We start from the raw sequence: 14,539 nt of genomic DNA, 5'->3' as shown, positions 1-14,539 counted from the left end.
TTTCAAAATTTAAAGGGTGAAATTGCACAAACTATACGATGGCTCTAGGACAGCAAATTTTCCTCATAATTGAACAATGAAATAGCTTTCTAGCAAACAAGTTTCCACTTCAAATAAGAAATCTGTGCTGTTGTCTTGTGCAAAATTCCAATGCTGCAGTCAAATATCGGTTGCAAGCTACCGTTTGCTTGAAGCAATAAAACAGGTGTGGAATCTAGAAGAAGAGCAAACACCAAGCGTGCACGATATCACTGGTGTTAAAATGGGCTAGCTCCATGGTTGGCATGAATAATTAGACAAAATATTTGGACTAAATTAATAAACTTCAAATAATAAAATTGATTTTTGTCGAATTTAACATTTAACTGCGCCGTGATTTGATCCAACTTGATGCAGACCAATATAATAATTAATAATTATAATTATTAATTTTTAAAATTTATTACTATTTTTATTTAATATAATATTTATTTTAAGTATCAATTAATTAGTGTTTATTTATCGACTTAAGCTTTATGTAACAGATTACAAATTAAATTTGTAATTGGACCTACCTGAAATGGATTATCCAAATGCGCTGGCCGACCCAAATTAAAAAAGCCCATTGCCTCCTATTTCGTACTTGCGAGTCTGCTAGATTCATCTAAGGTTCCTTCAGATTCTAAGGGTGTCTTGTGGCTGTGAGAGTGCCATGTCAGCATCCACAATTTTCCCTTCTCACCAAAATTTCTTTCTCCTCAAAAATTCTAAATACACAATTTTCCAATAAACTGTATTAGTAATTTTTTCATATAAGAAATAATTTTCTGCTCAATTTCAGCATCCTGTGGAAAAGGATCAGCAGCTGTACCAAATTAATTGCCAAGGTGCAGTTTTTGCATTAATGGTCCTTGTTTAATTTTTATTTTTACAACAATATTATTATTATTATTATTATGGTTGAGATTGTGTCCAGTATTTTACAACTGCAACAACCCAAATTCCCATAGTGTTTGTAACGAGATTCTTTTCACTGGAATTGGTTTCAGAACTATGGCTCAGTTATTGTCTCCAGTGTGCATGGAGGCTCTCAAAATCCATAACCCGTCATTGAATTTGTGTTCAAGAAACTCATGGCGTATCCTGGTGAAGTCTGCAAGTCCTCCTTGTACCTTTGTGACACACAGTGGTAAGCGAAGAAGCTGTGGCAGAGTTAGAGTTACAGCTGAAGATTCGGTTTCTCCTACTGAGACAGTTGCGGATGACTATTATTCAGTTCTGGGACTGGTGATGCATCAAACTCTGATTTCCTTTTGTTTACTTTGTGCTAAAAATATTCACACATGTAAGTCGGAAAATTTTGTGAGTTGAGAGAATCTCAAATTTTTGAGCTTTCAGCAATCATTTTTTGCCTATAGGGAAATATAGTTTTTAGACCCTTTAAGTTCAATGAATCTTATGAATGATTATAAGATTTATGTTAATAGTATATGTATAATAATTAGTTGGTCCATTTTACTAGCTTCCAGATGCCACACCTGAGCAGATCAAGAAGGCATACTATAATTGCATGAAAGCATGCCACCCGGACTTGAGTGGAAACAATGATCCCGAGACTACAAATTTCTGCATGTTCATCAATGAAATCTACACGGTTGGTTCCATTGAATTTTTTATATTTTAAGCTTCGGAGAAAGTGTTATTGAAGTTTTGTTCTGTGCTTTTATTGGAAATTGACTATTACAGTGCAGGTGCTCAGTGATCCCATCCAGCGTAGGATTTATGATGAAATTCATGGGTACGCTTTGACTTCAATGAATCCTTTCGTGGATGATTCTAGCCTCAAGGATCACACTTTTGTTGATGAATTTAGCTGCATAGGTACTTTACTCACTCATGCAATGTTACCTTAACTATATTTTTGCCAGCACCAAACACATTTCATAAGCACATCACATGATGTCTCCATCTTTCACCTCTTTTAATAATAATAATAATAATAATAATTAAAAAGAATTATGGTTTGCTCAGTAATGTCTTTATACAGAAATGGTTTTTTAAACTACTAGGATTCAGTCAAATTATGGAATTGAGACAAATACTGACATCTAAGTTCCAGGGTGCAAAGTACTTAAAATAATATTCTTTATCTTTGGGTATGACATGATGCTTCATTGTAGACACCAATGATACATCTACAAAGTTTTGCAATGAGAAATTACAAAGCATATCATATAACTATGGTGCACATCCTTCTACAGGCTGCAAAAATTGTGCCAATGTAGCCCCTGATGTGTTTGCAATTGAGGAAGACTTTGGAAGAGCCAGGGTATACAACCAATGCGGCAACCGTGAATTAGTTCAGCAGGCAATTGATAGTTGGTATGTTTATGTGTATCACTCTAATTACCTGTATTTATCAGTTATATCTGGTTATATAGTACTATAATTTATTTGATTATAATAAAGGTCTAACATCTAATTTGCTTCATCTCTGACTGTTACCGGGCCCCTCTATGAATAGATTTAAATTTTACATTTACTGCCAGTATCTATTCAAGGTGTATTTTTCTGATGGTAATGATGGCTTTCATACTATTTAGGTAAAAAAGAATATTTCTAAATGATTATAAGGAACCATAAAGCATTGTATGCTGGTTAACATAATTTGGCATGTCTTAAAATTGTCATTATTGTTTATATGAAGCCCTTTCATGCAATTTTCTCATCTATATAGACAATAATCAAGCTAATTATATTTTATGATATTCTCACTTTACCAACTGCATGTCTGAATTCAGCCAAGGGTTAACTCTATAGATATTAGTTCCTTCCAAGTTCAGAAGCCAATGAAATAGTTCATGCTTCTGTAACTGTTGTGGTTATAGTTTGAAGCCTTCGACTTTGACTTGGAGCATTCTGAGACTTAGTGTTCAGATCAATGGTGATGAGACATCAAATATCGTAGTAACTGAAAACATAGTTGAAAACCATTTTGGGCAATGCAATCGTATTAAGAAGTTTTCAGAAAAATGATACTCTCACATATTGTAGCCTTTTAGGCTTAAATCAATAAGAAAAGGCTAGCCACTTAATAATGACTTAGTTCATAACTACCAAACTTAACAAATAGCAGTTACACTAAACTTAACTTGCCTGAGGCAAGTTGATTTCTCAGTAAGTAGCATGACTAAAAGAGGAATCAGCCTTCTTCTATCTCAACTTCTATGGTATATAAATTTAATTTCTCATTGCTGATGTTAGATACTTGAGTTGTAGAACCTTTGGTATCACAATGATATTGCTTCTGAAGTAATTAAGCTAATGAAGATTTCTGTAACTAATTTAACTTTTCCTTTTCACAATTTTAGCCCTGTTAGCTGCATTCATTGGACATCTGCTGCACAACTATCATTACTTGAAGATGAGATGCGACGTGTAGAAAGAGTCAATGTAAGGCTCAATATAGCATACATTTCTTCCAGATTTCATTTTGACACAATCTCTATCTTCCCAAGTGAATTTCATAGCCTCCTCAGGGAAAAAGAAATATATCACTTCTTTTTTGTTACATGCTTTTGAAGTTTCCAAATTTGAGTTTCTTTAAGATTTCTTGATAGTCTAGCGTGTAACCAAACATGATCTTGAAATTCCTCCTTATTTATTTTAAGTCTCGAGGGATCATGAAGCTTTACTTTCCTGTTATGTTTTTTTTAATGAAAAAATAGATACTCAACTTCCATAGCAAATTTTAATAAACCAATTGTGATTCGGAGGGGAAAATTGTAGCCCATAGGTATTCCCACTATCTAGAGTAAGTTGCTTCTTTATATGCTCTAAATAACATAATCCCCAAATTGTTTCTGGACATGCAAATGTTTATGATCTTGTTTATTGTTTTGTACTATTTATTTATCTACTGTCTCATAATACAACCAGGTTGCCTTTATGCTATCAGGAATGGGATCAGCATCAATTGATGTTTTCAGAATGGTAAGAATACTGCAATGACTACTCGTTTTTCTAATTTTTGAAATGTTTTCAGCATCAATGAAATGTTGACAGGTTTTGTTCTAATTTTTTATCTACATTTGGTGGATAATTGTGGGGTGATGGGGATTTCTTGGGTTGCAATAATCATATACTGCATAACCTATGACCTGATTGAAAGACTGAATGGAAAATTCCTTGCTCTGACTTTCAAAATCCGTAATATCATTTCATTTTTCAACCTGTAATCATAGATTTGATGCCTCCTACATTTCAAGCATACTAAGTGCTGTTCTGCTCTAACACAATCTGCTGTGTTATTGACAGGCAAGTTCCAGATGGGAAAAAAGGCAGTCAAAAGTCTTGGTTAGAACTCTTATATTCAATAATTTCTCTTTTTGTTTAATATGTGAAGAGTTACATATTTACATATTTCCAGATTGTGTTTATTTCTTCTCTCTGGATTGTATTATTTTTATTTCTTGTTTGACTCTGAATCATATTGTTCATTTAATAAAAACAGATTCCGTGCTATTCTTCAGAGTTGATGGATTCTTAAGCAGTTTTAAATTACAAAATTTAAAGATAGTGTGCACAAATTTTCTTCTTTTAAATATTTGAGTATTCTGAGTTCATTGGGCCATATTGTGGTGATATGATTAACTTTCTAATAGGTCACTGTAACTAATTACTCCAAGCTTAAATGCTAACGAGTGAAGATTAATCTGTATCTGAATAGACTTTTGTTAATGTTAATATAAGTGAAGAGTAATTCAAGCATTCCAGTGATGCAATTCATAGTGGTCCACGCAAATGACAGAAAGATTTACATGTGACAAGCTATTCTGTAAGATAAATAGATTTTTTAGTTTAAGATTATCTAATAATTGCTGAACAGTGCAGAACTCATGAAATTTGTGATGTTAAATGTTGGACCAAGCTCTTAGTTACAGACTAAAGGAACTATAAAATCTTATAATTTTCAGTGTGAAACTCCATCAACTCATGCTTCTTTGTTCTAAAACTTGTAATGCACTTGATTTATACGGTTTCAAGCACAATCAAAATTCACGAATTTCTCGCAGGAAAAAGCAAAATGGAGAATGATGAAGCAGCAAGGTTCTGGTAAGAAAGATTCCTACTGGGACAATCTGTGGGGCAAAGCAAAAGACTATCAAAGTTCAGGTATGGCAGGTGTGGAAGTACAAAAGGGATATAGTCATAAAAACATTAAATTGTTGGAAATAATAAAACTTGATTTTCCAATAGTCTATGTTTTAGTCATTTAGGTGTTTGGATTGTTTCAGTAATTCTTGATTATGTAGGATTTGTATTTGTAATTTCTAAATTCTGAAGTTTCTATTGAGAAAATTTGACCCTATGTTGTAAGTATACAGTGACAAATGAAAATTACTGTAATATGAGGATAGTATTGTTTATCCTACTTAGTCTTTCAAATGGTAATCATTTTGCAGATGAGGAAGTTGAAGAAAGAGCAAAAAAAGCCGCTGCAGCAGCACGGAGATGGAGGGAATACTCAAGGAGGGGTGTTGATAAGCCTCCCACATTTAAACTTCCAGAGGCTGCCCCTGACAAAGACAAATGATCAGTACTTTTTTTTATACCTTCTATAACATTCAGTCCCTTGTAATTAATTCATTTATAGCCTCTCAGTGAAACCAATGAGATCTTTCTTTCTCAATTACCCATGATTGTTTATGAAGCAACTGTGATTAAGGTAAATTTATACACTTAGATGAACTATAGTAATACAAAAGAAACTAGTTTATAATTATGATTGCAGTTGTAGTGTGCTCTATTTTAACTCTTGGAAAAATTGCAAACACTGAATTTTATGTTTAAATATTTATAGTTCAAGAACAAATCGACTATACATAGTTAACCACTTGAGTGGTTAATTAGTCCTTAATTGCAAATTAATTACTTTGTTTAAGTTGAAGCAGGGATGGAATTCCTATTTCCATCTGTTTCCAGTTAATTTTGAGAGTTCAGCATAACAAATTTGTAACAAAGCCGTGTAGTGACTTGTCACTTCACAGTGTACTGATGCTAATGGTTTTTGAATGATATATCTCGGGTCCTTAGTCCTAGTCCTTAAAAGTTTGATTGCGTACAAAATGGTTATTAAATTTCATCTTCAAAAAGCCTAACACAAATTTGTTATGGAAGTACTTAATATGATTTTGGAGGTTATTATACACAACCAAATTTTCTAAAGCCAAAAGTGGGTAGGATATATCTTTCGTGACTATATTGTAATGTGAAGTATTTGTGTAAACCTAGTTTACTTTAGTTTAGTGTATTGAGTTAGTTACATCATTAATGATTAACTTATTGTCATAATTAATTAGCTATTAACTATGATAATCTAATATATTTAGTTGTGTGATTGAGCTAGAGTACCCAATTTGGATATGTTGGATTTATAGTATTTCTCATTTGCTATTGGCTGATTGGTAAATCCAATAATGCACAATTCGTAACTCCCCACTGTGCATGTAACATTTTCTTGCTTAATTGAAGACGTGGTTCAGATGGTAAATAACATTAATATCCCAACAAAATATATCTTGAACCAAAGTGTGAGAAAATCTTGCAACATGTAACCATTAGAATTGCATAAATGATAAGCACTACACTACATGGAATAGAGAATTCTTCTATTAATAGTCTAATGCAGATAAGTGGATGAAAACCAGAGCAGGTTTGGTCTCATAAATTGAAAGCTCATACCCTTATAATCACTGTGGATCAAGCAAAACAATGCAGATTCTTTCCTGATAAATTTAAACACATCTTTTTTATTTTTAAATAATAGCTTCATCTTGAATCAAGGTAGCAGAATATTCTTTCAAAAGTATCGTGGCATACACAGTTTTTAAGTTCACAAACAATATCAAATGGGTCTTCTCTTAGGTTTCTTTGCAAATTGACAATGCAACACAATGGACAAACACGGAAAGGGGAAAGAAAATTTTGATATTTTATTTCTAAAAGTTAATTTTTCAGTTTTTTCTTTTTCTTCTCTTCAACCTAATAAATAATTAAGTCTAGTTTACTTCTAAAAGCTAACTCACAGAGAAAGTTTATTTATGTTTTATAAAATGTGTTATGTTCTTAACTAATATGAAACATTTTAACACAACAAAACAAAACAAAAATGTGCACAGATACCGAAATTTGCGACTAAATCATCATCTTTATAGTACCATATAAGACCATAATTAGTATTATTATATACATAAACCCTCCCAAGAGCCCTGAGAATTCTAGCATATATCAATACTTAAGAGATATTCTTACGTCTCAATCAAAGACGTTCATAATTGATTATAAATGGAGCTTCTCAAATATAGAGAGTTAATTTGAAGAATAATTTAAAACCAATTTGGTTCATTATTGTCTAACTTCAACTTAATTAGAGATACTTTATTACGTTAAGTTGGCCGTAGCAGGTATATGCATCCTTTAGCAGACACTGTTCGTTGTCTAATAACATATTAATATTTCGTATTAATAGTTCGTATTTCATAATATTAACTAATGTATGTACCCATAAAACTATGATAACCTTTCGTTGTCTAATAACAAATGCAGACACTTCTAGATTTTTTATTTTTTTGTGTGGGGGTGGGGGAGGGTAATTTTCAAATAGAAACTCATTAAAAATGTTTCTTAAAAATATAATCATATAAACATAATGTGATTACTCTATACAATATATTAATTTCAATAATAATTAAAAACTGCATATAATATGATGAGAATTTTTAATGGTAAATTTTTTTTTATTTATTCTTAAAACATTTCCCAGTAACTTGTCTTTCACATTCCATGCTATTTTTTATTTTCGTAATAACTCTACATAAGTAAAAAAAAAAAGATTAATCTTCTTTAAAGTGTGAGATGCATTTTATATAGTACGAAAAAATTAATAAACATTGATGACAAAATAATTATTTAAAGTATAAATAATGTGGTAACAAACTGTATTCATAAATTTTATTTTACTTTTGATGAGTATATATCCTTATAAATTGTATACTATACCCTACATTTTTAAAGAAGGGAATCCAAACACCCCAAAAAAATTGATAACGATTTTAGGGTTAAAAAGATATATTCTTTTTAATTATTTCCTTAAGCCAAAATACTTATCCATTTTATAATTTTACAAATTTGGCAAAAATACCAAAAAGTCAAATTGATCTAAAAATTGAGAAACATAATCATTATAAAGTTTGAATTAACCTCTTTAAAATTGTTTTTTCAGCGTTGGCTGATGCAATCATCAGACCCCATTTGCCGGTGGAATTGCATAAATGGATGGAAAGTGGGGATATCCCAACTTCCCATCTTTTCTTTATCTTTGATTTAAAGTGCGATTTCAATGGGTCTTAACTTTTGCTAATTGAACACTATGCAAAAAGTAACGGCATCCACTCAAGTGTAAATAATTACTAGTGGTCCTCCTTATCTTCTTGTCTCTACCACTATGGCCCAACCATTCTCGTTATTCACTAAACAATACTTATTTTAGCAATTTGGGTTGGTATGATATATGAACCTGTGTGTCAACTGTCAACCACATCATTAAAACCCTAATAATGTTCACCCTATTGAATTGTTCAATTATCTAACACAGTGAATACAAAATTTTGAAGAAGCGTTAAGAGTGTCCAAATGCACCTACATTAAACAAATGAAAATTCTATGAATGAAATTTTTTTTATCCCAACAAGATGGCAAATGGACCAATTCAAGAACAATTATCAAGGCTTATTATCCCACTGTTCAGATGTATCTTCTCTACATTTCATAAGCTAGATTGTAAAGAGATTGACAAAAATGCACCAGGGGAAATTGGGAAAAAATCTTGGGTACAAAAAACAACATGGGCATTGTACATCTATGATTATAGATAGAATCAAATATATACAACTAAGGACTTTCCAAACAAAAGCAACGAGATTGTATTCAAAACATCCACCAGAAAAGGAACCTCATTCAATGTTATCTTACAATGGATGCAACTGTTTGAGCCCAGAACTTAAGATTGTCCTTCATGTCCATTTCATTGCCTAGAACTGGTACCCTCCAATTTAACAATGGATTTAAAACCTTCCTTTGGTCTAAAACACCCCATGCTTCAGACAAATAAGGCCTACAAATCACAGTTTCATCAATTTTCTGTTCTGATGAGTTCACAGCTGCATCCTCTCTTCCAAGCCTTTGCAACCCTGGTATCAAAGAAACCAATCTTGAATCCTTGTCTTCTTCAGAAAACACAAAACCCAAATCCATAAACCCTTTTAGCTCCTTAAACTCAAGGTCTGAAAGACTCCTAGAGGTTTTTCCTTTCCTGAATCTTCTTCTATGACTATGACTTAACTTTTTCTTTGTTACTTCTTCCTCTTCATTTTCATGGTTTTGATGAGCTTCTTCTAGTGGAAATTCTCCCACCTCCTTCCCAGAAAGAATTGGCCTCAGCTTCTGTGGTGTGAGGACAGAATTTGGTGATGGAAAATCAGAGAAAGCAGCTACTGTTGAGCCCAAGTTTTGATCACTAAGAGACCTCACTTGAAGTGTTGGAATTCTAAGAAGCTTTGTGTGTAAAGGAAGCCCTTCTATAACCTTGGACTGAGGGATTGAATCCAGCGTAGAATGAAAATGTGAAGGGGTTTTGTTGGTGAAAATTGTCGCCTCAAACCAGTAGGTATCAAACAATTTCAGAACTTGTTCTGCATCCATTGCTTTGCTATACAAATTAATGATATGGATGCGAGAATTTATGCAGATCAGTGTATCCTATGCACTTATTGCTCCCATTTTATTGCAATGTGCAGTTGTGCACTACTCAATATTTAATGCTTGTTAGTCACTAAATTAGTGGGTCACCCCAAAGGGTGCTCATGATGCGAGCTGCTTATCCACTGTTTCAGCTCCGCCATTTCAAGTTAAATCCCATTATATAAATAGTTAACCTCAAACTTTATAAATTTGAAATTAATAATTCGTAATAAATTCATATATATATATATATATATATATATAATTTTATTTATTACTATTATTTAATATGTATATTATTTATCTACTTTTAATTTTTAATTTTATTATGCATGTTACTAAAATAAAATTTTAATTTATTTTTTATCTATTATTCAATTACTTATTAATTTTACTAAATAAATATTAATTATTAAAATAAGGATATAAAAAATATTGATTATTCATTAATTTTATAAAATGATAATAAAAAATAAAATAAACTTATTAGTCTATTTTATTTCTGCGTGCTACTACTAATACTATTCCTAGATAAAATTTAAGATAATAGTTCATGCATGTTGTTCATAGTTTGGTCTTTTAAGTATAAATTTTGCTTTGCTTTTCATTCAATTAATATTGGCAATGATATGTTTAGCTGTTGCTTCTTCATTTATGGACATACTTTAAAATTATTTAGGAATAAAAGTTAAGGGATACGTGAACTGTTAATTTCTTTATATACCTTTTACTTTATTTTCGGGTGATTTTGATTAAGGAATTAATTAAGTTGTGTGGGAATCAAATTATTCTCATGTTAAGTTGAGTGTGAACTCACACGTACTTCTCATACGTGTCATAAAACATAAAAATGTTTTATTTGGAGAAAATTGGTATAACAAAAGTAGTTGTTCTAAACAAAATAAATTATAATTCACATTTAATTGAAAGAAATAATATTTTATTATTTATTTAACGTTTACTAATATTATTGTTTGTATTTAACCATATGCTTTTATTTTTATTTTGAAAAACGTGAATATTGAATACGATTTAAAAAAAATATATTAATTTTTGATAAACATTTATATTAAATTAATGTAATTGATTTATCTCATGCATCTTCTATTCATTCACGATAATACATAAATTGAGTTTGAGTTGATCATAATATTCTAGATTATTAATTTCAAAAAGTTACCATTATATGAACTCGAACGAGAAGCAAAGACCTTTCGGCAATAACTAAGAATGCTCGTCCACTAACTTCACGTGTTGCCTATGCATTGCACAAATAGACAAAAGATTGAACAATAATTGCGATGATAAAATGAGATAATATATATCTCACATATCAATTTACTTTTGTCTGATCCTAACATTTTATATCACGTGCATATTATAATATTAAATGGATACATAAAGAAAGAGATAATTTGACTAATATATTTAAGGTTACTTTTGTTATTTTTTAAGGTATGTTTAGACGAAATGTTTTGAATTAAGAAAAAATCACATTTCTTTTAATAATCCAATGAGATATCATATAAATTTTTAATACTTGCTCATTTATTTTTATAAAAATTTAATAACTCTAAATAAATGACATTACTTTTGTCAAACCTTTTATCGGGAAATACTTGTTGAATGTATAGAGTTATGGAGAGTGCATGTGACAAAATGTATTAGTTTAACCAATTTATAAAACATTTATTTTAAAATTGAGAAAAATCATTTTTAATATAACTAATTTTGCATCATTAAATATAGTGTGTATTAAAATTTAAGCACAATTTTTAATTTTTAAAATAATTTAAAGTATTTAATAATATATTTAATGTTTTCAAACCATGCATTTATAGGTACACGATAAGATATTCCTAATTTTAAATTCTTTATTTAACTAGTACTTTTGTTTAGTGGTTATCATTTTTTCTATAAAACTTTTTAAGTTTCTCATGCTTGACAACTATGGTCTCTTTTAGTATTGCTTCTACTTTATTCAAGTGTATTGAGGCAACTTATGTGTATTGAAAAAAAGACATAAACTATAAAGTATCCTTTTTTTCACAAGCTTTCAACAATTCAACAGTAGAACCGATCTTTATATATGTAAAAAAAGGTAGTTTTTTGTTTTTTCTGTTCTGAAATTAAAAAGAGAAAAACTAATTTTCTTATGAGCTATGATGATGGTTGTAAGAAAATAATGACAAACCAAGGCTTGAAGCCCACAAATTAGCATATAGGTGGAAATGGGCCTGAGCTCACAAGTAAACTAGCTGCATGATATGAAGGAAGAATCCAGAAAATCATAGGTTGACAATTAATTAAAAGTAGTAGTATTAATGAGTGTATATATATATATATATTGTAACTTAAGGATTGTTGTGTTACTTTAATGATAGAATTAGAAAAGTAGAGCTTTACTGAAAAGAAAAAGCAATGCAAACAGTTTATAATACATTACTTCACATATCTTAAGATATGATTCTCTTAAAGGCCAATAGAGACAGAGGGTTTGCCTAAGGAATTGTTGCACGTGAGAGCTGGCACGGCCGCCACTCCACAATAAATGCAAATTTTAATAAGAAAAAAGAAAAAACTTATATTTGTTAGACAGCTTTGTCTGTGATGTTTAATAATGTGATTTGCATTTTTCCCTCTCCCTCTCTCTCTCTCTCTTATCAGATCTCTAATATTAAATCATGCATGATAAAGGGCACGTGATATATATATAAAATCAATTTCTTTACTTAAATTTATGTTTTAGTATTTATAAGAATTTTTTATTATATTTTAATTTCTATTGTTATAATAACAGGTACTAAAATAATAAAATGCTAAAGTAAAGGCTAATTTGAATTGATATTTTTTTTTTCATAAATTTGATGCAAAATATTTTTTATTAAATAATTATGTATGATATTTTTTTATTTTTTAGAATATTTAATATATGATTACCTTGTGTTAATTCAAATTTTACCTAATTTGATTTTTTTAAAATCTTGATTATATTTTTTATTTATCTAATTTCTTTTGTCTAATTTTGATTTCTTAAAATTTTAAGCATATTATGCTTTTTTTTTATTTTTAAATAGTAATTTGATTTTCTATAATATTATCAATGTATTAAATAACATTAAATTTTATAATTTTTAACAATAACTTACTACATATAATTTTTTTATCTTTTACAGTATTGCACATATTAATAATCCTTTACTTAATAATATTACATGAAACAAGACCTAAACCCAAAAGGTTTCACGTAACCCCCACAAAATCCACAATTAAGAATACACATACACAAATCATGTTTGCATTCCGTGCTTCAAACTTCTGTGTGTGCGTGTGTGTTAAAATTTGAAAGACCCTCTCTATGTTTCATTTAGATTAAAGATTAGACTTGACTTGCCCTCAATAATTTTTTGAACAAATTCCCCAATTTAATTTTTTTAAACTTATATTTTACTAGTTAAAAAAAAATCAAAGTTTACTAAAATAAGTATTCCAATTTTTCTTTCTCTACAAATCAAAATATCATATTTTATTATATATTTTAAAAGATATCCAAAATTTTACTAAACTTTTAACTGATAACTATACTTTTAAAATTATTTTGCATCCAAAATCCATCATAAGTTTTGAACTATTAAATAAAAGAAAGAAAAATAAATTTTAGAGTGTATTTTGACAGAAAAATATTTGGAAGATAAAATATTTAAATAATGTTATTAATGGTAAATGATAGATAAGTGATTTGTGAAGGGAGCTATAGAGCGTAATGAATAAAGTAGTGTAACAGTGAAACAAATATACAATGTAGTGTTTGTATAAAGTGAGAGATAAAGGTGATAAATATGCAAGAAAAAGGAGTGACAATGTTAAGTTGCTAGATTTAATGCTTAAAGATAAATTGGGAAAGATGATACAGCAAACAAGTGCTGCATTATAGACAACTTTTTGTTTAAATTTGTTGTAATGGAATCATGTAACGTTTTTTTTTCAATCATAGAAGCCTCATTTATTGCTTCTACATATTAATCAAACCATAAACAAAAATAACCTTGATTTCATAATAATTAACACAAATTCAAGCAACCTATCTAATATGTTACTCACATAGATAATTTTGTTTAACAATAACGTAGATATTATAACAATAAAGAGTAATTTAAAAGAGATTACGTCATACTTCAGTTATATATATATATATATATATATATATATATATATATATATATATTTCAAAATTTAATTAATAAATGCGCAAAATATTAAAGACAAAATTAGTAATTTTTTCATTAAATTAAATACTTTCTAATGTATATTGGCACGTAGCTGACTCTTGATGATCTCAAAAAAAATAAAAAATAAAAAAATCGTGGTTGACTGTTTCTGACGAGGGCCGGCTAGACATTAAATAAGAACAGCAAATGAAGGACTGAAAGGTTTTAGTCTCCAATTTTTAGTAGGCCATACAATTTTATAATGACACGAATAACTACATCACAGTTAAGATGATTAATTAAGTGTTAACAAATATTATTTCGTTTTTAAAGTAAAATGTTGTATTTTTTTAGTTTATATATGTTTTTACATTGTTATTATATTTTTTTTCAGCAAAAGAATAATTCAAAGAGGATGCAAGGTGTATATATTATAACCCAAATATATAGTTCAAACATACAAATTACAATATTTTCAAGCATAACATAGGTTTTTACATCGTTATTAACTCTTAACTTAATATCGCATTAAAAATATTCTTTCCACTTTT

General features: G+C 29.5%; 2 protein-coding genes across 3 annotated transcripts; one reads left to right on the top strand and one right to left on the bottom strand.

Annotated features, from left to right (window-relative positions):
• The first annotated feature begins 746 nt into the window (after window positions 1-746).
• Window positions 747-5,848, top strand: LOC113854165 (chaperone protein dnaJ C76, chloroplastic-like). 2 transcript variants are annotated; one of them, XM_027485048.1, is made up of 10 exons: window positions 747-866; window positions 1,029-1,266; window positions 1,502-1,633; window positions 1,731-1,860; window positions 2,241-2,361; window positions 3,351-3,432; window positions 3,919-3,972; window positions 4,297-4,335; window positions 5,055-5,154; window positions 5,445-5,848. In XM_027485048.1, the coding sequence occupies exons 2-10, from the start codon at window positions 1,033-1,035 to the stop codon at window positions 5,573-5,575; spliced, it is 1,023 nt and encodes a 340-aa protein (XP_027340849.1). In that variant the 5' UTR covers window positions 747-866; window positions 1,029-1,032; the 3' UTR covers window positions 5,576-5,848. The 2 variants fall into 2 exon arrangements, with proteins under 2 accessions (XP_027340849.1, XP_027340850.1); XM_027485049.1 differs by lacking the exon at window positions 747-866 and having other exon boundaries at window positions 972-1,266.
• A 3,155-nt stretch (window positions 5,849-9,003) lies between these two features.
• Window positions 9,004-9,741, bottom strand: LOC113856527. Its single transcript, XM_027488371.1, has one exon. It carries the CDS (start codon window positions 9,739-9,741, stop codon window positions 9,004-9,006), a length of 738 nt encoding a protein of 245 aa, XP_027344172.1.
• Between the last annotated feature and the right edge of the window lie 4,798 nt (window positions 9,742-14,539).

Source organism: Abrus precatorius, unplaced genomic scaffold, assembly GCF_003935025.1.
Source record: "Abrus precatorius isolate BTA unplaced genomic scaffold, Abrus_2018 Scaffold11, whole genome shotgun sequence".
Classification (NCBI taxonomy): Eukaryota; Viridiplantae; Streptophyta; class Magnoliopsida; order Fabales; family Fabaceae; genus Abrus; species Abrus precatorius.
Note: the sequence above shows the minus strand (reverse complement) of the source record. Positions and strands in the feature narration are given on the sequence as shown.